General features: G+C 37.9%; 1 protein-coding gene across 2 annotated transcripts in view; it reads left to right on the forward strand.

The window, feature by feature from the left end:
- Positions 1 to 25,524, forward strand: part of ASPA (aspartoacylase) — a 28,426-nt gene extending 2,902 nt beyond the window's left edge. Inside the window, exons 1-7 of one of the 2 annotated variants that reach the window (XM_082370781.1) lie at positions 913 to 999; positions 3,016 to 3,276; positions 6,431 to 6,626; positions 8,093 to 8,186; positions 11,091 to 11,198; positions 17,691 to 17,800; positions 21,586 to 25,524. In XM_082370781.1, the coding sequence (XP_082226907.1) occupies positions 3,041 to 3,276; positions 6,431 to 6,626; positions 8,093 to 8,186; positions 11,091 to 11,198; positions 17,691 to 17,800; positions 21,586 to 21,783 (942 nt within the window). In that variant the 5' untranslated portion in view covers positions 913 to 999; positions 3,016 to 3,040 and the 3' untranslated portion in view covers positions 21,784 to 25,524. Of the gene's footprint in view, positions 1 to 912; positions 1,000 to 3,015; positions 3,277 to 6,430; positions 6,627 to 8,092; positions 8,187 to 11,090; positions 11,199 to 17,690; positions 17,801 to 21,585 lie in introns of those variants that run through there. The other variant, XM_082370782.1, reaches the window with a different exon arrangement.
- The last annotated feature ends 394 nt before the right edge of the window (positions 25,525 to 25,918 follow it).

Here is a 25,918-nt window from a genome sequence, read left to right on the forward strand (position 1 = left end):
CTGAAGGAATAAGGTCTTCGTTTAATTTGGAAAAGACTTCACACAATAAAATGTCTGAAAAAAGTTGTTTGTCTTCATGGTTCCAGAGAGGAGTTTTTTTAAAAACTAAGTAAAAACTTCAAGGAAGCAGATTTTGACCTGATATATACATATGTACACACACACATATGTAACACCCATCTACCCCCCAAAATAGATTTCTCATTGAAAGAAAAAGACTTTAAACCCACTAAGAGCAACATCCTGAGCTACATCTGTAAGGACTGCAGAAGTGGAATCTTTGCTAGCAATTTATAAACCTATCTGTTCTATCACTATCTTGTTCTGGTTATCATTTATTTACTTCCACCTAGAAAGTTATTCTGGATGGATGACAGCTATAGGACCACAGGGGAAGAAAAAATTAAAATAGTAAGAGTAGTTTGATTACATGACTGCTGGACAACCACACTGTGTATGAGACGCTTTATGAGTCGTATTGGAGAGAAGACCCTCTCTATCCCCCAATCATACTATTTTGGAAACAACTCTGCCTTAAATTTGTCTCCTACAAATTTTCTGACATTGATCAATTGGACAGCCATGACTATGAAAAATTTATTCTCCCTTTGTTTTAAAGTATATTATTTTACTAATAAATCAGTCACCAACGTCCCTACAAAACATTTGTAGTACTGGAAGTCAGGCTTATTTTTTTTAAGTAGTTCAAAACATTAAATATTCAACCTAATTGTGAGATAGTGACAACTAGAAAGGGTCTCACTTTGTATACTATGAGTTCTCTGAATTCTCAGAAAGAACTAGACTAATAAGAATTTGTATTTTTTATAGGGCTCAAATACTTAGTGCACTTTGGGAAACAGGGAGTTAAAAATCTTTCGGAAGTTAACTTGGTATAAGAGTATGAAAAGCCTCTGTTGCTCTAGTTCTAAGGAAATGCTCTCCTTTTTTTCTAATAAAGCTTTCCGCAGAAGACAAACTCTGTACACAATAAACAGGGTAAGTATAGGACAGAATTACTACAATTCATTAACTCTCAAAAAAGTTATTCATTTTGACATGTAAGGGAAACTTTATTTATGAATGTTAGATGTGCTTCAGAGTGCTGTTCTGTTAAAATTCCATAAAACAAGCCTCGAAATGCAAGTCATTTGTGCCAGCTACAAGTACATAGCTGAAGCAGCATTTCCAGAGAGACTAGGGCAAAGGACAGAACTAACCACAAATTGGCAGAAAAGAAACAAAACATAATCAAGTGTTAATAATTCACCGTAGTTACTGCTCTTAAAACCAAAGTAACTAAACAATACGACTGTCATCTGTCTACATTTATGCTTGTTTTCTGCATCTCTACAATGAAGTGTTCAGTGTACACGGATGTGGGCAAAAAAATCAAAGGCTACAGGGCTTTATCTGAAATTAGAACAGTAATTTTAATGTGTACATTTTGATTTTATTATTATGCTTTTTATTATCTCTGCATTATAATCTCTTAAAGGAAGAACACAGGTATTGGCTTATTAAATATTTTGAAGCATTCACATTTTATATTTCCATCATGTGTTTGTTTGTAAGCTTGTTTGTTTCCTGAGTACACTGTAGTGACTGTTCATGTGAATTCGGAAAGAGCAAAATTAGAACTTTGGGGAAAGCCAAAAATAACAGGGAACACCCTCTTGTTCTGTGAAAAACACTGGACTTAGATTCAGCAAACCTAGATCTCAGGCCTAGTTTTCTCCTGGAAGCTCGGGAAATTTAACCAAGTTACTTAACCTCTTTTTTCTCTACCTCTGCTATGGGGATGTCAATACCTAGCCCATCCTATCTCATAAAGTGGATATGTGAATAAACTGAGATAACATATGCGGAAAAACATTATAAATTGAACTACTCTGCAGTTGTAATGAATTACTCTTGTCGTACCCCTTTCAAACAATCTCCCATTACTAGCACATAGTGTTTTCAGTACTTGAACATATTTGACTTTCTGGATGATTGAGCATGAAATCAAATCAGATTTGGCTCAGAGTCATATCTGCAAAGGGATGTAATCATCTTAGTACAGTATTCTGGATAGTTTCCCCTAATAAGACCCCCTCTTGAGTAACACATTCCAGTGGAGAGTCTCTGTTGCCAGTAAGTTAGGCTGTGTCCATATAAACTCATATAATCTGGTTCGTATATATAGCATGCCCCAAGACATTTTCAGGCATTACAAAGTCTTGAAAATTACTAACAGTTGTTTTTCCTTTAGTATTTGGGCAAAAAGTGAGGAAGATCCCTAAGCAAGTCGACATAGAATTACTAATAACTTCATGAGAAAGAAATGAAAGCATGTTTCAAAGTAGCTTTTTAAGACCCAGTGATCGTTGATTTGGTTCTTGCATCTCTGACCATGAAAAAGCATTCTGAAAGAAAAGATAGTGGTTCCAGAGGAGGTCTCTGAAGATCTGCCATTGGCTGTTTATAGAGATGAAATTCAAATGCCCTCAGATGATAAAAAAGGGGCCTGAACTCATTTCAGAGAAGAAATGGTTTAAAGTGGAAACATAAATATTGAATAATAACAGGCATACTATAGACATTTTCTTTATTTTTTATATTTTTGAGGATAAGAAAAGTGTAATCTATTTTTACTACTACAAATAGTCATGAAAGCACCATTAGATGACATTCTAGCTAAAGAGAAAACAGAAGTTTTGCATTAGTGTGAGGTGTTAATTTATCATTGCATTTAGGTCTACCGACCATTTGAGGGAGTTAGAAGTTAAACAGCTGTATCTCTAGTTGATCTCTGCATATTTTAATCCAAATATGGTAAAGGGCAGGGCTAAAGAAGGGAGTGTCCTTATAATAAACAGGGCTCAGAACTTGTAACAGAAAATTAAAATACACTCCACTGAAGTTCTCGCGTGGTTAACTTTGCACTTTGGTTAAAGTCTCATTTAGATTTAAATTTCTAAACTTTGCTTATGAAATTAAGTTTTCTTTGATCTCCTCTCTTCTGAATTGCAGAAAGCAGATAAAACTACTTGATAAAATGATTTCCTGTCACGCTGCTGAAGATCCTATTAAAAAGGTTGCTATCTTTGGAGGAACTCACGGGAATGAACTAACAGGAGTATTCCTAGTTAAGCACTGGCTGGAGAACGGCACTGAGATTCAGAGAACAGGGCTGGAAGTAAAACCATTTATTACCAACCCAAGAGCAGTGAAGGAGTGCACCAGATATATTGACTGTGACCTGAATCGAGTTTTTGGACCTGAATATCTTGGGTAAGACTATATGTTGTGTTGTGTGTGTATGCATGCACACGTGTGTGTATGTGGATGTGTCTGAAAAGTAGTGTGTGTGAGAGCTCATGTATATACGTTTGATATTCATGTTTGTACATATAGTCGCTATTGTGAATAAGATCACTTTCACTTTTGTTATATGCCATTATGAATTACTCAGTTCTCTAAACTGGGCATTCATGTGCTCTTTTATAAACTTTTATAACCATCAGACTGTTCTTAACTGATTTTGTTTTTAAATGTATTCTATACAGACTGAGACAACAAATAACAAAGGTTTTTATTTTTAAGTCGTATCTTTAAAGAAACAGATTTAATAGTCTTTTGCATTAAATGAATGTTTGACCACTATGCTTCGGTACATATTTGTTAGCTTTCTAGGTGATTTACTACTATGTGTTTTGCAAGTATGTTTATGGTAGTGCAGAAAGTTCTAGTTAAGAAAAGTGCAATGTTTCAGTTAATATTTGTTTAATGAAAGAGTGAATAAATGTCTACCATCAGAAAACATTAGACCGCTCTGTGATCTGAGGAGTAGATGTACTACCTTCAGTAATGGATCACTAAGACCTGAATTTTCTGAATTTAAATTACAGCTGATGATACACTGCATGCAGTGTATGCAATCATAACACTCTAGGTATGTCCTTATTATTTTTGCCTTTTTTTTACGTCGTTATAGCTACTACTGTAGATATATAGGCTTCTAAGCTTCTTACCACTTCTTTCTTTCATTTACATAAAAATATTATTAAACACCTACTCTTCATGGGGCACTGTGCCAGGTACTGTGGGAGTACAAAGCTATGTACAAAGTGGTTTCTACTTTCAATGGGTTGGCAGACCAGACTACAAGCTAAGATATAAGTCATGCACAGGAACAACTAATGGAGCACCACTTCATGTACTCATTTTCTATTAAATCCTAATTTGAGTTTAAAGAGTTACTTAATCTCATCACAGATCAGAAGGTGGTTACTACATTTATACAAATTTGCCTCCCTTTATGGAATAAATTCTTCTGGGGCAATTATACATTAGCCATAGCTTGCGTATCAGGCCATGTTCTCACTAACGTAAATTTTAATTTCAAAAATGCTTTATCTTCATGACTGAGGTTATGTCAACACAATTAAGGTTTATCTATTCACCTAAAACAGCTGTTAACTAACTCATATTACAAGTAAGAATTTCTTGAAGAATAACTGTTAGTTGGCATGTTAACTTCCCAAATAACTCTGAGATGAACTAGAGTGAGTTTTCTTGTTATGACCACTCAATAACATGCATTTCAATGAGAGTAGTCTCTTAAATTAAATTCACTTTCTACTTCTTGCATTTAACACTTATCAGAGGCTAGACAGTTCTCTCTCAGGGTGGTTATGGAAACTTATGAAATAGATAAGTTAATTACCTTCTCCCATCTTCCCTTTCCCAAATTTTGCTGCTTTTCCTCTATTCGTCATCTCAGTGATGTCACGATTACCCACCAAATCACCTATGGGAATCATCTTAGAACCTTCCCCATTCTTCATCCCCTACGTCTAGTGGGTTACGAAGTCTCCCAATTATTCAAATATTGAATAGTTGTAGGTATTTTGCAAATCCAGTCTTCCTCACCATTTTTACTGCCTTAGTTTACTTTTTGTATAGGTAGAGTAGCGACCTAAAGAATCTTTCTGCATCCAGCCTTACTCCAATCCTCCCTACCATGTATTGTCTGTATGACACTAGCCATAGGGATCATCCTAACATGCAAATCTTGTCATGTCTTTCCCCTGCTACAAATTCTTCAAAAATCTCCTATCCAGAATAGATTTAAGTAGTTTAGTATATAGATGTCATTCCCTTTAGGATACTTGTTCCTGCCTATTCTTTCAGCTTTATCCTTTGGGACTCTTCCTGTGGGACCTGGATTCCAGGCACAAGAACTCAAAGTGTCTATTATCTTTCAAGACTTCAAGACTTGACCATGAGCAACTGGGTGGCTGTGGTGTGATTTACTCACATGGGGGAGAATGAGAAGAAAATCAGTTGGGGGAGGGGGAGAATTCATGAAGTTGTTGCATGAATTAACTTTTAAAGTGCATATGTATCTTTTAGGAACTATGTCTGGATGCATATGATAGAAATCTGAAAACAGTGGCTTAAACAAATGAGGGTTTCTTTTTCACAAGTAATAAGTCCAGAGGTAGGCAGTCCAGGGCTGGTACAGTGGCTCAATGATATCATCAGTGACCATCAGACACCTCCTATCTTCCCACTGCACTAGCCTTGATACGCATCTTTTGTCCCATAGTTGAAAAATGGCTGCTCCACTTTCTTGACTGATTTCCAGGCAAGAATTACCCAGGCACAAACTGTAGGTCCTTTGAAGATACTAACAAAAACAGTCAGAGAATGGAAATAAATGGAATTAGAGAGAAATGTGGTTGAATGCTTTAATGAGGAAAAATAAATTTAAATTATCATGTACATTAAGAAAAAAATGTATCCTAACCATTGAGGGTGGGGCAGGTAGAGACTCATTTGAGAATTCAATAAAAACTATCAACCGTCATCCCAGAAAATGCATGTATGCATATACCTGCAAATTTTTGCATTTTTGCAAGGTCTAAAGACTCTTCTCTGTAAAGCTTGACCCTGAACCACTAGTGGTTCCTGGACACCACTTAAGAATCCCTAATTAAATGATGTGAGCACCTAAGTTTGACTATTTTTGTGCACTAGAACTAACTGTAGTGCAAAAAAAAAAAAGAAAAATAGGTGCATTTGATGGTCTAGTTCCATTATAGCCTAGTGTACTTAACTACTAAGAGACTGTTGATTAAATTAATGGAAGAATTTTGTTCAGGGTTGAAGTCAAATGATAAACTGAAATGTCCTTCTTGTGACCAGCCACATAAATGAACTATTATCTGCAAGCATGTCAGTGCAACATTACATGGAATCAAATGGAGGGAAAAAATGTAAATTTTCGATTATAAAGTTTTCAAATAAATTTCCAATTCCTTCACAGATTTTTTCATATTAAAGGTTTGGCAACTGGTTTCTTATATACTGTGTTCTTATTGTATATTTATGTTACCTTAGCCACAGATGTTGTTAATCTTTTTCTCTCTGCTAATAACAGCAAAAAAAGGTCAGAGGATTTGCCATATGAAGTGAGAAGGGCTCAAGAAATAAATCATTTATTTGGTCCAAAAGATAGTGAAGATTCCTATGACATTATTTTTGACCTTCACAACACTACTTCTAATATGGGGTGCACTCTTATTCTTGAAGATTCCAGGAGTGACTTTTTAATTCAGATGTTTCATTATATTAAGGTAATGTCAATGTTATTAATTTACAAGTTAGCATAGGACCCATAATTTTAAGTCACTTATAGATGTGAAACAACCAGAAAAGGGTCAGGAGGGAGGGTCCAAGAGAAATGGGGGATTGGGAGGAGCACCAGAATAGAGGTAGGAGTGACAGGCAGGAGAAAAGGAGAAGAAATGAGTAAAATAATAAATGCAATGAATAAAATAATAAAACATACGGACCATTGTGTCTATAAAATTTTAAATCTTTTATCAAGACAGCCACCAAATCATAGGCTATTTGGTAAAATTAATACCAAAATTTTAAATGGTATGGTTGAAGTGGCTCAATTACCATCTTAGGAAGCTCAAAAAATAGTCATTTAATGTTGACTAAAGACCAATGATAAAAAGATTGGCTCTCTTTAGTCCTGCCCTTGTCTCCATTTGATTCAGATACCCTAACATATATCTGATCTTTCAGTACTTCATATAGCTAATCATTTTAAGGCTCAAAAATCTACAAGATGAAAAAATCAGCAATCCATTGCTATACCTAGAGAAAAACTGCTAGAGAATAACAAGCAAACAAGAACACAAATAATAAACTGTATGATTATTTTTATATAAAGGATAGCCTTCCTTCCGGAGAGCTGGTATGAGCTAGTATGATTTAATGGAAAGAGTGTGACCCATATAGCCAGTGCCTGGGTTCAAATCCTGGCTTTCTCTCACTAACTTTGAACAAGGTATTCAACTCCCAAAACATTGCTTTCTTCATTTTATAAAATTGACATAATAACAATACTTACCCCATATGGCTGTTATAAGCCTTAAATGAGATAAGATATTTAATGCATTTAGCTGAATGCCTGGCAGATAGTAAAGATTAACTATTAGTTTTGTTTCCTTGAATTTTTGGCGTTGACTAAATAGTAGTTCTGGTAATAGATCATAATGCAGCTATTCTTTGCTGCTGATTGAAGGGAGAGCTGAATACTTTGCTTGCCAGGCACAGAAGCAGCATGTTATCAAAACTGAGTGGGCCGTCTTGAATTCTCATTCAGATAAGTGGAGGTAGGGGGAGTTACCCGACATCTGTAGGGACCTGGCCCACAGGGGTAGAAAAAGAATTCTTTAAGAGACCAATACTAAGCTAAATAGTAAGTGTAACCAGTGGTGAAAACAAAAATAACCAAATCCATTCAGAAAAAGAATTTATTCATATTCTTTGTTTATGGTTCTGGGGAATTGTTTAATGTACATTTTATCCAGAAAGCTATGTATAATCCAATTTTATATGTAATTCATTTATGTGCTTTCAAAGCTTTAAAATACCATCAGATTTTAGAGTGTGTTTCACAAAGCTGTCTTACTAATCTTAGTTGATGAAGTGAAACATATTGAAGACATTATTGACTCTCTAATAGCAAAGAGAACAAGGCATATGGTCTTTACATAATAAGAAAAATGTTTTAAATTCTTTTCAGACTTCTTTGGCTCCATTACCCTGCTATGTTTACCTTATTGAGCATCCTTCCCTCAGATATGCAACCACTCGTTCTATAGCCAAGTATCCTGTTGGTAAGTCGTATTTCCCACTGTCACAACTAAACAAAATATGTCTCAGATGAAACTCTGAGAAAATTAATTTAAAGACTATTTATAGCTACTTTGCTTATCATTATGGCTTATAATTGTCAAGTAATAAGCAAACTATCTCCAGGCAGTCTCTAACTATATCAGATTTCTTCAATTTCACTGAGCAGCTTTCTACATTCCAGGAAAAAATACTGAGCTGAGGGAATTTGAATCTTCTATAATGGACAGTAAGCAGCCTGCCTTTTGCTTAAGGAAGACACCATCCCTATCTTCCAAGACTATTTACTATACAAACATTCTTTAAAAAAATAATCTGGAGCCAAGGTAGTCAGTATCTTGCTGGCAAGATGTGCAGAAATACAAAAGACCCATGGAAAATTCTCTCCCAACATCCCTCTTAGCACCTGCTTTGCAGTAGAGTCTCTGGTAACCTGTGTTTGTTATGCATTCACTTGTTTGCCCTGTCAGTTACTGGGCTGTGAATTCATCTTTACCTTCTGGTAACTTCCAACATGCAGCTTTGCACTCTCATACACTCTCCGAGACAGACAGTCTCTTTTTCTATATTCCATTCTCTTTCCTGAGTGACCTATTAGCACAATTGTTTGCAGACCACACTATAATCATTAAAATTGCTGTCACAACTTAAAATCTTTTTTGTCAGATCTCAGGTGGTTTAAATAAGAGAAATTTAATTTGAAAACAAGTTGTCAAACAATAGAAGCAAATTTAAAGTTATTTTGGTTATTCAATTATTGATAATTTTGGTGCATAATCAAGGGATCAGTTAAGGCAAGCTAAATAGCCAAGTATAGGTAATTATTTGAAACAAACCAAATGCTTGACAATAATTGGTAAAGTTCCTTTTTCTCTGTGACACCATATAAAGCATAGGATTTCCAAGTCTTGAGAGAGCAATCTTGGTCTATTACATTTATGGGGCAATGCTGCTCTTAGGTAGAACAAATATCTACTGATATGTTTGGCTCTTAAAAAGAGAGCCAAATCCTTCAAAGGTTTCAATATGGGGGAGTATTAAGATCATCATAAGTAATTAGAAATATTATATGTTCTCCTTTCAACTTTACTATTTTATTTGGAATATTTTTTATATCATCCAGTCATTGGGGGGAAAAACACTTAAGATCAGAGAGACACTCTCTCCAACTCAATGTTTTATAATACTCTTATGACTTTAGGTGCCACAAGATGTTCATTGTAATTTCAAGCATCATATGCCAACATGACAATATCTAGTGGAAGAAAGGAGACTCTCAGGAACTCCCCTGCAGACCTTCCATTATGGCCAGTTGCTCAGAACTGGGTCACATATCCGTTCTTTTTTTTTTTTTTTTTTTTTTAGTGTTTTTTTGTTTTGTTTTTAATTAATTTTTTTAACTTTTTGGGTTTATTTTTTTTATTTATTTATGGCTGTGTTGGGTCTTCGCCTCTGTGCGAGGGCTCTCTCTATTTGTGGCAAGTGGGGGCCACTCTTCATCGCAGTGCGCGGGCCTCTCACTATCGCGGCCTCTCTTGTTGCAGAGCACAGGCTCCAGACGCGCAGGCTCAGTAGTCGTGGTCCACGGGCCTAGTTGCTCCGCGGCATGTGGGATCCTCCCAGACCGGGGCTTGAACCCGTGTCCCCTGCATTGGCAGGCAGATTCCCAACCACTGCACCACCAGGGAAGCCCCACATATCCGTTCTTAAATTAATTACTAGGGTTAATGAGATTACTATGATTGACTAAAACTATTCTACATTTACCCCTGAGTTGGATACCCCAACCAAAATCAGGACTCTGTCAGCAAGGAGTAAGACAGAATGAATTTTGGGTAGGCAACCAACAATGTCTTCTACAGTACACATACAGACATATCCATGAACACATTTTCACACATTTGTACAAATCATTTATGTACTGATGCATACCTTAACCACACTTATGTCATATACTTAAGTATATGCAGGAAAGCTAAGCACAAAAATGAAAATGAAGATAAAAGAGAATACAGTAAGATTTTGTGAATTGAGAAATAACAGAAGTGGATGAAAATAGAATAGGTGGAAAAGAATGTATATGAATTGGTGGAAGAGAGTGGATGATGCTATACTTGGTAAATGGTTCTATAAATGGATAAGATGATGATTGGAGTGATAACAGTGTGGGAGGCTTGGACAGGAGGGAAGGGACTAGATAAGTGGTTTAGAGAAAGAGTATTTTGTAGGTTTATGGATGGATGCTTCACAGACACAGGAAGTAGACCTGATAGTACAGGCAGAATTTTATTGGGGTGAGAAGAAATGAATACAAATTTTTTCTACAGAAAATTAAAACCATTGCACTATCATGTTGGGATGGGTTGTTATATTAAGGGCAAGAATGTCGCTCTAGGGTCACATAGATTGTCATTTGACTTAAATCCACGGCTCGTTTAGTCTAGATTTCTATTACTAAATATTATAGATGTGTTTTCTCCTACAAGCTAAATGTTAGGTCTGTGACAGTTTCTCTTTGTGGCCACTTATCATTTTGTCAGTATAAATTTGTCTACTCCTTTTACTATATTATTACTTTTTAATACTTTGACAATATTGAAGGAAATTTAAAGAAAAAAGACCCCAAAACCTTACTACTGTAACACAACTCTTTGATTTTTTTTCCATGTTCTCTCCCAGTCTTTATTTACTATGCATATAACTTGTACATGTAAATGTTCTGCTTTATTTTTTGCCTAACATTAGGTCTCAAACATTTTCCATGATGCTGCATGGTCTACCTCTTTAATCATTTTTAATGATGGGATTCTAGATCTTGATATATGAGAATGCTCGATCTTATATTCTAATACTTATATAAGTGTGACTATCTCCCCTTCTGTACCTAGGTATAGAAGTTGGTCCCCAGCCTCAAGGGGTTCTGAGAGCTGATATTCTGGATCAAATGAGAAAAATGATTAAACATGCTCTTGATTTTATACATAATTTCAATGAAGGTAAGTAGTAGGCAGAATTTGTTTCTTTAATTCTTAGCTTGTGTGTGTAAATAAATCAGAAAAGGAAGATGAGATGGAGTACACATAATTACTTAACCACTAAACATTGAAATAGCAATGGAACCTAGGTTAAATTTGCCATGTTTGTGACACTAGTTGCTTTTTAAAAAATTTAATCACTTCAGCCATTCGTCAATGACCAGTGTAGACACATTCAAGAAAAGCAGCTACCAAATAAAGCTCCCCAAATGAAATCCTCATTTTCCTATTAATCTCCATTTTTAAAAGCAAAGAAATACAAATGTCCAATAAACAGATGAAAAGATATCCAATATCACTAATAATCAAAAAGTGCAAATTAAAATGCAAAACCATTTTCTCCCGTTAGATTGGGAAAATATTAAAATCTGATAATATTAAGTGTTGGTAAGGGTGTAAGAAAAGGAGACACTCTCCTTCCCTGCTGGTATAAATTGGTAAAGACACTTAGAGGATAACTTTACAGTATCCACTTTCTAATATGCAAAAATCCTATGACCCAGCAATTCCACATCTCAAAGAAACACAAACACATGCACACCTACATGCCACATACAAGGGTGGTTACTGCAGCATTGTTTGTAAAGCAAAACAATGGAAATGCCCTGAATATCCATCAGTTGGTTAGTTAAATACAATAGCATGGAAAGATCTTCAAACTACATTGTTAATTGAAAGAAAGCAAGTTGCAGACCAAAACATACAATATACCAATTTGCTTCAAAATAATAATAATAAACACTTGCTAGAATACACATAAATATATACGTTAGTACATAGGAACAGTTCTAGAAGAAAACATATCAAACTGATAACAGCAATTACTGGGGAGAGGAGGGGAAAACCAGGTTAATTTTGTTTTAATTGTGTTCAGGAAGAATGATGTATTCATGTATTATTTGTGCAATTACAAAACAGTTAGATGGGGCTGGTGGTGAGATGGGTATATGGATCTCTATGTACTATCTGCTCATTTATTTGGTAAACCTAAAACTGCAGCAGAAAAAATAATGAAATCTATTAATTATTTTTAAAATAACTTTAAAATTTTAAGAATTATAATAAAAGTAAAATCAAAGAGACATCTTATGTAAATAATTATTCATACAGGCAGAACTGAAATTATCGTTGAGGAATGGGCCATTACAGTGACAGAGCTGGTGAATAGTTCAGTGCCTGTGCGGAGTATAATCCCTTAACCTGTGATCACAGGAATTTCTTCTGTGCTTGGGAATCCTTTGACTCCAAAGTCACAAAGACTGAAAATCAGCATTCTACCACCTTTGTCTGAGGACAGGTTCTATACCGTCTAGTGGACCTGGTGTTGGGAAGGTCATCACTTATTCACAAGAAACCGTTCAAATAGTGAGCATGAGACTATGATGTTAAGAAACAATGCACCCAGTAGAAGCCCACAAACCTGACTGAAAAATAACATGGTTTTCAGATCACAATCCATAGACTCCTGCCACAGGTTGAGGATTTAGTAGCTGTCCTAGTAGCTCCGGGACAGCCACCCCACCTCTGCTTCAATCAGAGCAGTTCTATCTGTTTTATCCTTGTAACATTTCATTTAACCAAAGGATTCTGCAATTCAAAATTTTAAAACCAGTATTAATTTAGACTATCCAGTTTGATGGATTTTTAACTAACATGGAAAGAGCACCATTATCCAAAGAACGCTGGCAAAAGGATCATAACCGTCTGAAGAAAAGTCTCTAGAAATGAATAGAAGAGCTCCATTTTTGGCTCTGTGCTACTCAAAATTATTATTAGTGACTTGGATAAGGACATAAGTGACATGCTTATATAAGTGGTAAGTGACAGGAAGCTATCAGGAAAATATCTGGGTTCAAAAGGTGGATCCAAAAAGTTCTGACAATATTTAACAATAATCTAAACCAAATGTTTAAGGTTAAATACATCAGGAACAAAATTTTACTTTCATGTTAAAAAATCCCAGAATGAGGGAGGTGATAGTCTCTTTTCTGCTTGGATAAACAACATTTGGAGACCTCTGAATAAATTCCAAGTCCATATTTCAGGAGAAACATCTATAAAGTAAGGTTAGCCAAGGAGTTAGTTGAGCATGTTGAAGAGTTTGAAAACCATAATAGGAATGATCCCAAAGATGCACATAGAACTTCAGTTTACAAAGTACCTTCACATGTATCCTCGTGTATGTGACAATATGAGTGGAGACTGATAGAATCAAAGATACTTAGACTGGCAAAAAGAAGTCTTAAGGCCAATTTTATTTCAGAGTTTCAGAAGTGTTATATTGGAAAGGAATTAGACATGATTTCTGTGACTCAGAGGCCAGAATAGAATCGGTGGGATAGTGTTACCTAAAGACAGAAATTTCTGGGACTTCCCTGGAGGTCCTGCAGTTAAGACTCCGCGCTCCCAATGCAGAGGGCCCAGGTTCGATCCCTGGTCAGGGAACTAGGTCCTGCATGCCTCAACTAAAAAAAAAAAAATCCCGCGTGCTGCAGCTAAGACCTGGCGCAGCCAAATAAATAAATATTAAAAATAAAAAAGAAAGAAAGAAAATTCTAATTAACGAAGCTGACCAACAATGGAACAGACCACAATTTGTGAGACTGTTTAAGCAGGAGCAAGACGGCCACTTGGTCAGAAAGATACGGAGAATATTCAAGCATCGAGGAAACTTAGGCATTTGAGACTCCTAGCTCTGAGATTCTAAGTAGCAAAAACATGCTCCTTTGTATTCTACCACTTTCTCCTTTCCTCCCAATGGACCTTCTGGTTTAAAGGTATGACACCTGATGTTTCCATCTTCATCTTGGAAGGTGTGGTAAATTCTAAAAATGGCCACAAATTCTTCCCTTCCCTGCTTCCATGTCCTATCAAGAGATGGAGTCCGTTTTCCTACCACGTGAATCTGGCTTGGCCATGTGACATGTTTTGTGCCACAAAAGAGGTTTGAAAAGAACTTGAACATCAGGGCTTGCTCTCTTGCTGACCTCGGGAACCTTGCACTGTCATTCTGTGAATCAGTCCACCCTAGCCTGCTGGATAATGAGAGACTGTGAGGCTGAGAACTGAGACACCCCAGCCAATAGTCCTGCAGCTCCGGCTGACAGCCCGTCAAATGCCAGATATGAGAGTAAAGCCGTCTTAGATCATCCAGCCTCCTGCTGACCTGCCATCTCACCACAAATGCATGAGCAAGCCAATTAGAAACCAGCCAATCCAGCCTAGACCAGAGGAACGGGCCAACCAACTCACAGAGTCATGAGCTAAATTAGAAGGTTGTTGTTTTATGCCACTAAACTCTGGCATAGTGTGTTATGCAGCAAAAGCTAACTGATACAGAAGTAATCGCGGGGTATCTGCATTCCAACCCTGGCTGCACTTTCCGCGCCAAGGGGAAAGGAAGATTTTTCTTTGGATTGCAACCATAGCACACTATGGGCTCTACGTTGGATGAAAGTTCATCCTGTTTATTCAGAGTTTGCCTGGTATAAATGTAAACTACTCCTTTTCCAAGTTTCTGGGCATTGGGTTGTTTAATGCTGCGTCTTTGTAAATTGGACTCCACTATTGGCAGACTGCCTGCATCCCAATATCTCACTGCTCAGGAGCTACCCAAATGTTTAACATACTTAGTTAAGAGAAGGAGCACAGTGGGGAAGTCATCTAACCAGCTGAACGTCCTCCTGAAGTTATGCAATCACAGAATGTCAGAGCTGGAAGAGTCCTCCAAGGTAAACTAATGTGAAACCTTCGTTTGAGAGGTAAAGAAAGTGAGCTTCGAGAAGTTCAGTGTCTTGCTCACGTTTACACAGCGAGGAGATTAGAGCCTAGGTATCATGACTCCCAGTCCTAGCCTCTTTCTCTCCCACACTGGCTTTTTAAGTTCTGTGTTCTACCTCTGTCCTACCTCGGTGTACCTGTGGACAGTGTGTCGGTAGGAATAATTTGAGAACATCTTTTGGTTTAGTGTTGTTTGTGAGCATCCTTAACTAAAATTTTATGGAACCATATAAGACCCCGAATAGCCAAAGCAATCTTTAGAAAGAGGCATCACATTCCCTAACTTCACACCTTATTACAAAGCTGTAGTAATTAAACCATATAATATTGGCATAAAAGCAGACACACAGATCAATGAAACGGAATAGAAGGCCCAGAAATAAACCCGTGTATATATGGTCATTTAATTTACAACAAAGGAGCAAAGAATATACAATGGGGAAAGGACAGTCTCTTCAATAAATGGTGTTGGGAAAATTGGACAGCCATATGCAAAAGAATGAAACTCAACCACTATCTTAACCACCATACACAAAAATTAACTTAAAATGGATTAAAGACTTGAACATAAGAATTGAAACTATAAAACTTACAGAAGAAAACATAGGCTGTGAGCTCCTTGAAATAGGTCTTGGTGATTTTTTGAATCTGACACCAAAAGCAGAAGCAACAAAGGCAAAAATAAACAAGTGGGACTATGTCAAATTAAAAAGCTTCTGCACAGCAAAGGAACCCATCAACAAAATGAAAATACAATCTACTGAATGGGAGAAAATATTTGCAAATCATATATCTGATAAGGGAGTACTATCCAAAATATGTGAAGAACTCACACAACTCAATAGCCAAAAAAAAAAAAAAAAAGGTGTGATTTAAAAATGGGCAGAAGATCTGAATAGACATTTTTCCAAAGAAGACATACAGATGGCTGACAGATACATGAAAAAATGCTTTACATCATTAATCTTCAGGGAAATTAAAATCAAAACTATAATGAGGTATCCCCTCACATCTTTGAGAATGGCTGTTATCAAAAAAATAAGAAATAACAAGTTTTGTTGAAGATGTAGAGAAAAGGGAACACTTGTGCACTGTTGGTGGGAATCTAAGTTGGTGCAGCCACTATGGAAAACAGCATAGAGGTTCTGCAAAAAATTAAAAATAGGACTACCATATGATCTAGCAATTCCACTTTGGGGTATTTATCCAAAGAAAATGAAAACACTAATTCGAAAAGCTATAGACACCTCTGTGTTCATTGCAGCATCATTTACAATAGCCAAGGTATGGAAACAACCTGTGTCCATCAATGGAAGAATGGATGAAGAAATTGTGGTATCCATATACAATGGAATATTATTTAGCCATAAAAAAGAATGAAGTCTCGCTATTTGTGACAGCATGGATGGACCTCGAGGACATTATGCTGAATGAATAAGTCAAGCAGAGAAAGACAATTACCATATGATCTCTCTTATATGTGAAATCTAAAAATGAATAAATAAAAATTTAAAACCAAGCTCATAGATACAGAAAACAAATTGGGGGTTGCCTTAAAGCAGAAACAGGTAGGGATGGGAGAAAGGGATGAACTGTCTGGGGGGTTTTTTAGTTTAAATAAATTGAATTTTTTAAAAGCCACTCTAACCTATTAGCCTGGAAGTTTCATTTTTCAAGAACAGCGTAACCATGAAAAACTCAGTAAGACACAGACAAATCCGATAAATAGAAGAAACAAAGAAATCAAAGAAAATAAGAAATCGAGTGTTGGGCTATTTGGTGTATTGGATTGGTTCAGGATTATGAAACCTAAACTTCTTATTGTTAATAGAAAGGGTACAAGTCCTTTATAATATATTGTCCACTTACTTCATAGGCCAAGAAAGTTAAAGGCCTCTGGGACCTGAGATCATTAGTCATAGAGCCAACACTCAGCATTTTGGTAATGCTGGCAATGATGAAATGATAACACTAGAGCAAGAGCTGTTAATGGCCAATGACATGTGCCTCTAGGGTGGCTTTTTCAGCTTCAGGCATTTTTCTTAATAGCCCCAAGTTGGAAACGTGCAAGATGTCTATAAACCATAGAACGAATAAATAAATTATGGCATTTTCTCACAGTGGAATACTATACTGCAAATAAAATGAACAATAGCTACACACCACAATATGGATGAATCTTCCCCAAAAGTTGATCTTAAGAAGACAGACACAAGATGCATATATTGATTGATTATATTTGTAAAATATTCAGCAGTAGGCAAACCTGAACTATATTGTGTGGGATTCATGCATGGGTGGTGAAGCTATAAAGTGAAGCAAGTGAGTCATTACCAAAATTAGTGGTTACTGCTCAAATGGGAAGGCGATGGGATTATGATGGGAAAGAGACATGCAGGGGATGCTGGTATGCAGGCAGTGTTCTTGTCCTGGCTGGTGGTTACATGGCTAATCACTTTACAGTTCATTAAACTGTATATTTATGTTTTGTGTACTTTCTGAGTGTTATACTTCACAATAAAATGGTTTAAAAGCAAGAAAATAGTGTGTTCTCCCTGTAACTGTCTGTCTTCAGTTTTTGGTTGTTGTTGTTCTTCCTTCTGTAAAGTATCAACTTCCCTTTTTTCAGGAGATTTTGTTAGTTACTATTTATACACATTGTTTTTGCCCTAGGAAAAGAATTTCCTCCCTGTGCTATTGAAGTCTATAAAATAATGGAGAAAGTTGATTATCCCAGGAATGAAAGTGGAGAAATTGCTGCTATTATCCACCCTAAACTGCAGGTAACATTCACTATTTCTTTTAAATGTTGAAAATAATGATGCCTTACCTTTGAGTAGAACTTTACAGTCCATAAAGCATTTTACATGCATTAGCTCATTTGATGTTCTCAAAAACACTGCAGTCTAATGTATTCAGACCGTCACTCAGTAAATATTTATTGAGTAAATCCTTTGCTGGCTCTGGGGGTACATCAGTGAACATGGTTTATATTCTTGTGGAATTTATAGTCTAGATATACTAAAGTCTAAACTGTGATCTTGAAATGAAGGTAACCAGATGCTATAACAGAATAATGAGGTGGGGATGGGGGTCAGAGAATGTGAAATTCCTGTTCAGGTGCAATGGGTAAGAATTATTATATCTATTTTAATATAAGAAAACAGAGGCTCAAAAATTAGATCCTTCCCATAGTCCTATAGTTATTGATGACAGATCCGGAACGAATGTTCTTTGCAGTTGACCACATTGCTACCACCTCCCTGTGATTACTACTGTATAAGTTAGAGCAAAACAATCAGAACCTCTTTCTTTGGAATGGTTTCTGCCGCCTTTTCCTGACTCCTCAAAACCCCAATATCTGCTCCTTGTGTGGTTTGATCAATAATAGCATAGTGAAGGGGAAGAAAAGGCTCTTAGGAATGTATAGGAGGTTTAAAACTGGACAAGGCAGAGATAAAAGCAGAGAGGAGCAAAGATTCCAAAAAGCTAAAACATCCATCTCCACGAACAATCTCAGACCTCAGAAATGTGGAAGTGATCCAATGGATTGTCTAGTCTGGTGCATTCAACCCTGGATGCACATTGCCTAGAGAGCCTTTTAAAAAATAACAATGCCGGGCCCCCACTCTGGGATAATCTGATCTTATTGGCATGGGTAATTAGGGTGGAAAACCACTGATCCAGTTCAGACTCCTGTTTAATGACCTTAATGATAGTTATTCAGACTTACAACTTAATAAAGTAGCCTGCCCAAAAATACAGACTCGTGGAGCAAATCCAGCTTTGTGCCTTAGTGGGATCCAGGTGGAAACTTGAAGAAGGAGCCTTAGGCAGTGTTTTAAAGGACAGAAAGATAAAGATTGGGGGAGAGAAAAGAGGAAAGCACTACAGGTAACAAAAACTGCATGTACAAGAAACAGAGGCCAAAGTGATGATGTCACAACTGGTTACAACACAGGATTTCTTTTTCAATTTTTATTGGAGTATATTTGCTTTACAATGTTGTGTTAGTTTCTACTGTATAGCAAAGTGAATCAGCTATACGTATACACATATTCCCTCTTTTTTGGATTTCCTTCCCATTTATGTCACCGCAGAGCACTGAGTAGAGTTCCCTGTGCTATACAGTAGGTTCTCATTAGTTATCTATTTTATACATAGTTATCTCATTAGTTATCTATTTTATACATAGTATCAATAGTTACAAATGTAAGTTTTACATTCCCTCAAGGACATCCATGAAAAATACAAAAATCATCCTGGGGAGGCAGAGAGGTAAGATTAATGGGATCAGTAATAAACAGGGCTAGTTGTAGGTCTTGAAAGTCAGGAAGGATAATTTTGATTTGGTAGACAATAAGGAATGGCTCAGTATTCTACAGAAGGGATCGATTGACTGATTATTTCAATAAATATATTTGAAGGACTTCTCAGCTTGTTCTGGGCCCTGGGATTCAAGATAGGGTCTCTCATAGAGCTTCCATACTAATAAGGGGAGAACAGACCATGAATAAGTAAACAATACATCAACCACATGATTTCAAATTGTAATAAGTGCTATAAAAGAAATAAACAGAATAATACAGGAGCAGTTAACAAAGGGTTCCTACTAGATGGAGTGGTCAGAAAGAGCCATCTCTGAGATGAGGGCATTGAAGCTGGAACCTGGAAGATGAGAAGTCAGCCATGTGGAAAACAAGCACAAAGGCTCTGAGGCTGGAACAAACTTGGAGTGTTTGAGGAACAGCAAGAAGACCAGTGTCAACGGAGAGTAGGGAGTGAACAGAGACCCTGGAGCCAGAGACTCAGGCAGGCACCTGGTTATGAGTCCAGATTTTATTCTAAAAGTGATGGTTCTTAATCAGGGTGCTCACTAGAATTCTCCAGGTTCCCTACTCCCACCCCCAAATGCTTGGAGCCTATCACAAAAGCACTAACACAGTGCTTCTCAAACTCCGGCCTCATGAGAATCACCTTAGGAACTTTTTAAAGTCCTCATTCTCCGGCCCAGGGATTCTGATTTAATTCATCAGGGTGGAGACAAGAAGTCAATTAGGTTCACCAGGCGATTTTCATGTGGCTCAGGTTTGGGTAGCACTGCCCATCGGAATCTCTGCAGGTGGGGCTAGCAGACAGTGGGGAGGTGTTGAAGAAACCCTGTCAGTCGTTCTGGGGCACATCTCTGACTGAAAACCACTGGTCTGGAGCAGTAGCTCTCAGCCACTCTGTCCTGTAGAATCACCTGGGGCTTTAAAAAAAATACAAACAGCGAATTATAAATGAGTAGCATGAGGGAATTGGAGGAGGTGTGTGATGGAATTATGCTTCTTGATTACATGCTTATATGACTCTGTGCTATATATTTGTCAAAACTCATAGAACCATACCCAAAAATGGTTGGATTTTACTGTATGTAAATTTAGAAAATAGTGATGCCTGAGCCCCACTCTTGAGATTCCCATTTGATGTATCTGAGATGGGGCCAGCCCTTATTCATCTATATTTTTCAAACATCCCGGGTAATTGTAATGTGCAGCCAGGGTTCAGAAAATCGCTGTGGTGCAACGCTTCTCAAACTTAAATGTTGCCCCTGTGAACCTCTGGGGGTTTGTTAACGTGAAGATTTTGACTTAGTAGGTCTGCGGTGGGGAATCAAATTCTGCTTTTCTACCAGACTCTCAGGTGATGCTGCTCTGCTGCTGGGAACTGTTAGAAATACAGAACCTCAGACCCCCACCCCAGACCTATAGAATCAGAATCTGCACTTCAACAAGATCCCTATGTGATTTGCAAACACAGCAAAGTTTGAGGAGAACTGCTCTAGAGTTCCTATGGGGTGCCAGCACTGGTGTTTGAGGGCTCACAAGTCCAAACCCTGGTGGGGACCTCTCAAACGATTCAGTTGTTATCCTAATGTGGGGACACGTCGTCTTAGAGTTTTCCCAGCCCACACCCCACCTTCTCCCACCAGTTCACACCAGTATAGAACCTCCTAGCGTGCAGGCACAACGTCACTCCTTTTTTATCCCCAGCAGTAGAATGTCTTATACACAGAAGGCTCTTAATGGGTATTTCCTAAATTTGGCTGAGCAGAATTTAACTTCAGGTAGCAAGAGTTAGAATATGCACCTGAGGAGACGCGCATTTAATGTTTTGCCTTTTGATATTATAAATCTCTTTGGCAATATTCAAGGCAAACTTGATATCGAAGCAAACTGTAATCACATGTGTCAGTTATAAAAATAAAAAGGGGAACTCTTAAAACCGCTGCCAAAATTGACTGCTCACTCTCAGTTTAGTCAGATAACTCATATGCCTCTACACTATCTCTTTTAAAAGAAGACAATGCTGTCATTTTAGTTGTCTAGAACCTGACATAAAAATTTTTTAAATTTATTTTTTATTCAAGTATAGTTGATTTACAATGTTGTGTTACTTTCTGGTGTACAGCAAAGTGATTCAGTTATACATATATGTGTTCTTTTTCATATTCTTTTCCATTGTACAATTTGTAAAGTGGCAAAAAATCTAATGTAGTCTATGTATTCTAATTGTTTCCTGAGAGGATCAAGACTGGAAACCATTGCACCCTGGGGATCCTGTGTTTTTAACTCCTGATGGAAAGACTATTCCATTGGGCGGAGACCATACCGTGTACCCGGTGTTTGTAAACGAGGCTGCATATTATGAAAAGAAAGAAGCTTTCGCAAAGACAGCTAAACTAACACTCAATGCGAAAAGTATTCGCTCCTCTTTACATTAGAAATCACTTCTAGCTCACTTGTTATCGAGTACCTTGAAAAATTCTACTAGTTCGTAAGCTCCTGAAGAGCAGGATTGTGCCTTGTTCATTTCCACAGCACCTAGCCCAGTGCCTTGCACACAATGGACATTCAGGTAAATTTCTTGAATGAGTGAATACATTAATGAATACCTTTTATAGATATCGTACTTTATGTATGTAACTTATTCAAAGAAGCACATTTCTTATTTCTGTATACCTTTTTATACCTTATACTTTGATAGTTTAACATTCTTGGTAAACAGCCTTTGAATTTAAATTTTAACATTGAAATAGATACTATATACAAAACAATAATAACTTGAGCATATAATTAAATGTTGTATGTTTTCAAGTAATGTAAAACTGCTACTAGAAACTAATGGTATTTTAAATTTTTTCACATTTGAATTAATGATAAAGTATTAAGGATCCAGTCTATCAACTTTAGCAGTAGTTGTGATATCTGTAGATTTTTAAATGCTCTTTTGAAGATGAAACGTGAACAAGAAATGAGGGCTGATTGTAAAGGTGACATTATGAATAAATCAAGAAACTCTGAATGGTCCTTTGTCCACTGACAGTCACCCACACAAAGCATCACAAAGCATCACTGCTCTGGCATGCCCACTTGTTCTGCGCTGACCTCAGGGAGCGAAGAACCTCCTTCAGACCTCTCACACGCCCCGCTAGAAGCTCACGTTCCTTCCCAACTTGGGAGGCATGTTGCTCCCAGCCCTCCCTTCTTACTTTGAAAGAACGGCGCTTGCCCTTCTTCCCAACCAATGTGTAAGGAAGTCTTTGGGCTCCAGTAGCATAGGTGGTAAAGGCAGAAAGAGCAGAGGGAAGTGGACACTAGCGGAAATGTGACCCAAAGCCATCTCTGGTTCACAAATGCATTCTTTTAAGACATTCCCCCCTGGCCTAAATGCCCAAGTCCCTCACTCCCAGGATTCTTCTCCTCAAAGGTCCTCGGGCTAAAACGCTGCCTCTCTCCCACTCCAATCCCTGCAGGAGCCTCCCCTCCCTCCTCATGGCAGCCAAGTAAAGAACATTTTATCCCATGATTTGGACCCCAAGGAACCCATGTTTACAGTTTCAAATATATTTACAAAATCACAGTAACATTATCTGTAACATATATATGTCTCTCTCTATATAGACAGTTCCATTCTTGCAAAGCAAATTCCATTAAGCCAATTTCATTCCATATTCAATGCTCTATAGCACACAATTAAACTGTTACTAAATTTTCAGCATTTATTTTTGCACTTTACCAAAATTATTTTCATTGGAATAAACTCTCTTCCTTCTGAATTCTTTAGTAAAGATTTGATTTATCAATCACCTTTTGTATATAACAAGTTTTACCAAGCTTCCTTCTCCCATAGAACATAGAATGTTCCTTTGTGCTCTAAGTTCAATTTTTCTAGGTCAGTTTTTTTCCATACGTATATTTTGGCAAAAATACTTTATTCTCCCATCAAATTTTAGTTAGTTACAAAATTTACAATGTGCAACTGAGGCCACTGCGATTTCAGTTTTTGTACTGATTATTTCTGTCAAGTCTCATTCTCTCTGACTCAATATTTATATCTTTAGAGTTAGTTAGATGTGATTTTTTAAAATCTATAACTATAACATATTGCTGTGTGGCTTTAGCCACTTTCAGTTTTATTTTGATTATTTCTAACAGTCTGCAGACTCATTTTTCCCATTTATAAAAATGGGAATAATCATAATAATAGTGTCCCTCTCATGGGATTATTGTGAGGATTAAGTGGGCTAATGCAGATAAGTACTTAGCACTGTGCCTAGTGAAATTCCTAACATAAAAGGCCCTTTTTGATCTGCCCTTCCCTCCCCACAACCTCTCTAGACTCATCTGCCTTCAGGTCCTCTCTGTTCCAGGCGGCTTTGTGTTGTTTTATTCCTGCGTGTCTTCGCACAGACTGGCCTTTCCACCTAGAATTTTCTCCCTTCCCTTCCCTTCCTCCATCCCTGCCCCTCCCCCCACCAGACCTCACATCAGCAAATTCCTATTTTTTTCTTCCAAATGCAACTCGACTCTCATTTCATCTATAAAGCCTTTCTTGGCTTGCCCCTTTGACCCTCTCTGCTTCCATCCAAACTTGGGGACATTACCAGTGTCTTTTTCAGCACCTGTAATCTAATAAATGCCCGATAAAGTTCAGTCGAGTAAATGAGTGTGCTCAACCATTCCTTCTCTACTGAAATGTCTTCATAGTCCATCAATGTCTCTGCCTTCTCTTTGCCTTCTTGCCTTCTTTCCCAATCACTTCCTGAGTATCCCCATCACGCCCAGGTAGAATTTACTCCATTCCACACTCTTCAGACTGTCACTATAGGCCAAATGATGGCGGATGGAAAATTACACCCTTTTAAGCCTGCAACCCTATGGGGGAAAAAAGGAAATTCAATAATCCCATTGTGTGAAAGCTTTTGGTGGTTTCCCCTCACCCTTGATAGGAAATCTCAAAGCCTCCCCACAGCTGGACGAGTCCTGTGTGCTCTAGCCTCTGCCTACCTCTGCAGCCCTTTTTCCCAGCAATTTGGCCACAAAGACTTCTCCATCCTCAAATGCACCAAGCTCCCTACTACAACATGGTCTTTGCCCATGTTGTTCCCTCTTATTGAAACTCTATCCCACCACCACACTCCCTTTACCTGGATGACACTTATTCTTAAATGTGACTCAGGCTAGGCTAAACCACTCTGTTATATGAGCTCATTGACACTACTGGACTAGTGCGTACCAGTACACCTCAGAGAACCTGGATCCTTGGCCCAGGAAAAAGCACTGTGACCTTTACCTGTCATTCCATCTCTCTCCAAGTCTCAATTTCCCCACCTATTGAATGGAGATAGAATACTCATCAAACCATCTACAGGGACTTCCCTGGTGGCACAGTGGTTAAGAATCCGCCTGCCAATGCAGGGGACACGGGTTCAAGCCCTGGTCCGGGAAGATCCCACATGCCACGGAGCAACTAAGCCCATGCACCACAACTAGTGAGCCTGCGCTCTAGAACCCGTGAGCCACAACTACTGAGCCTGTGTGCCACAACTACTGAAACCCGCGTGCCTAGAGCCCATGCTCTGCAACAAGAGAAGCCACCACAGTGAGAAGCCCGCACACCACAACGAAGAGTAGCCCCCGCTCGCCGCAACTAGTGAAAGCCCACGTGCAGCAACGAAGACCCAATGCAGCCAAAAATAATAAATAAAAAAATAAAGATTAAACAAGCCACCTACAAAACAGTGGATTAAGATAACCAATATGAATGAAAGCACTTTATAAATAGGGAATCATACAATCTCAAAGGCTGAAAAAATTGCAAAATATCTCTTGGAAGATAATTTTTCACAGTATCAAAAGTCATAGGGCGGGGCTTCCCTGGTGGCACAGTGGTTGAGAGTCTGCCTGCCAACGCAGGGGACACGGGTTCGAGCCCTGGTCTGGGAAGATCCCACATGCCACGGAGCAGCTGGGCCCGTGAGCCACAATTACTGAGCCTGCGCGTCTGGAGCCTGTGCTCCGCAACAAGAGAGGCCGCGATAGTGAGAGGCCCGCGCACCGCGATGAAGAGTGGCCCCCGCTCGCCGCAACTAGAGAAAGCCCTCGCACAGAAACGAAGACCCAACACAGCCATAAATAAATAAATAAATAAATAAATAAATTTTTTTAAAAAAGTCATAAAACTGTTTATCCTCATTGACCTAGGCATCCCACTCCCAGAATATATCCCACAACAGGGGCTTCCACCCTTTTTCTAGCAGTCTACCCGGAATGTTTCCGTGGATGGCACATTCCTAGATTATAGACTGAAACCTGTTTGAGCTAGGATGTGAATTATGTACAATTCCCATTTCCTAGCCACTGGAGAAGACATATCCCAGTGAAGGGTGTTATTCTGGGAATCGTTTGGATTAAGTAATTGACCAAATGCAGCACATCACTTATTAATAAATTGTTTGCAAGTTCTGCAACCCCTCAAGACACAGCAGCAACTTGGCATTCAAGTTGAGAACTGCCATTCTTTCAAAATAACTCAATAGAATGAAAAACTGCACATACATATATGTTGGGCAATAA

This window comes from Balaenoptera borealis (genome assembly GCF_965194805.1).
Source record: "Balaenoptera borealis genome assembly, chromosome: 20".
In the NCBI taxonomy this organism is placed as follows: Eukaryota; Metazoa; Chordata; class Mammalia; order Artiodactyla; family Balaenopteridae; genus Balaenoptera; species Balaenoptera borealis.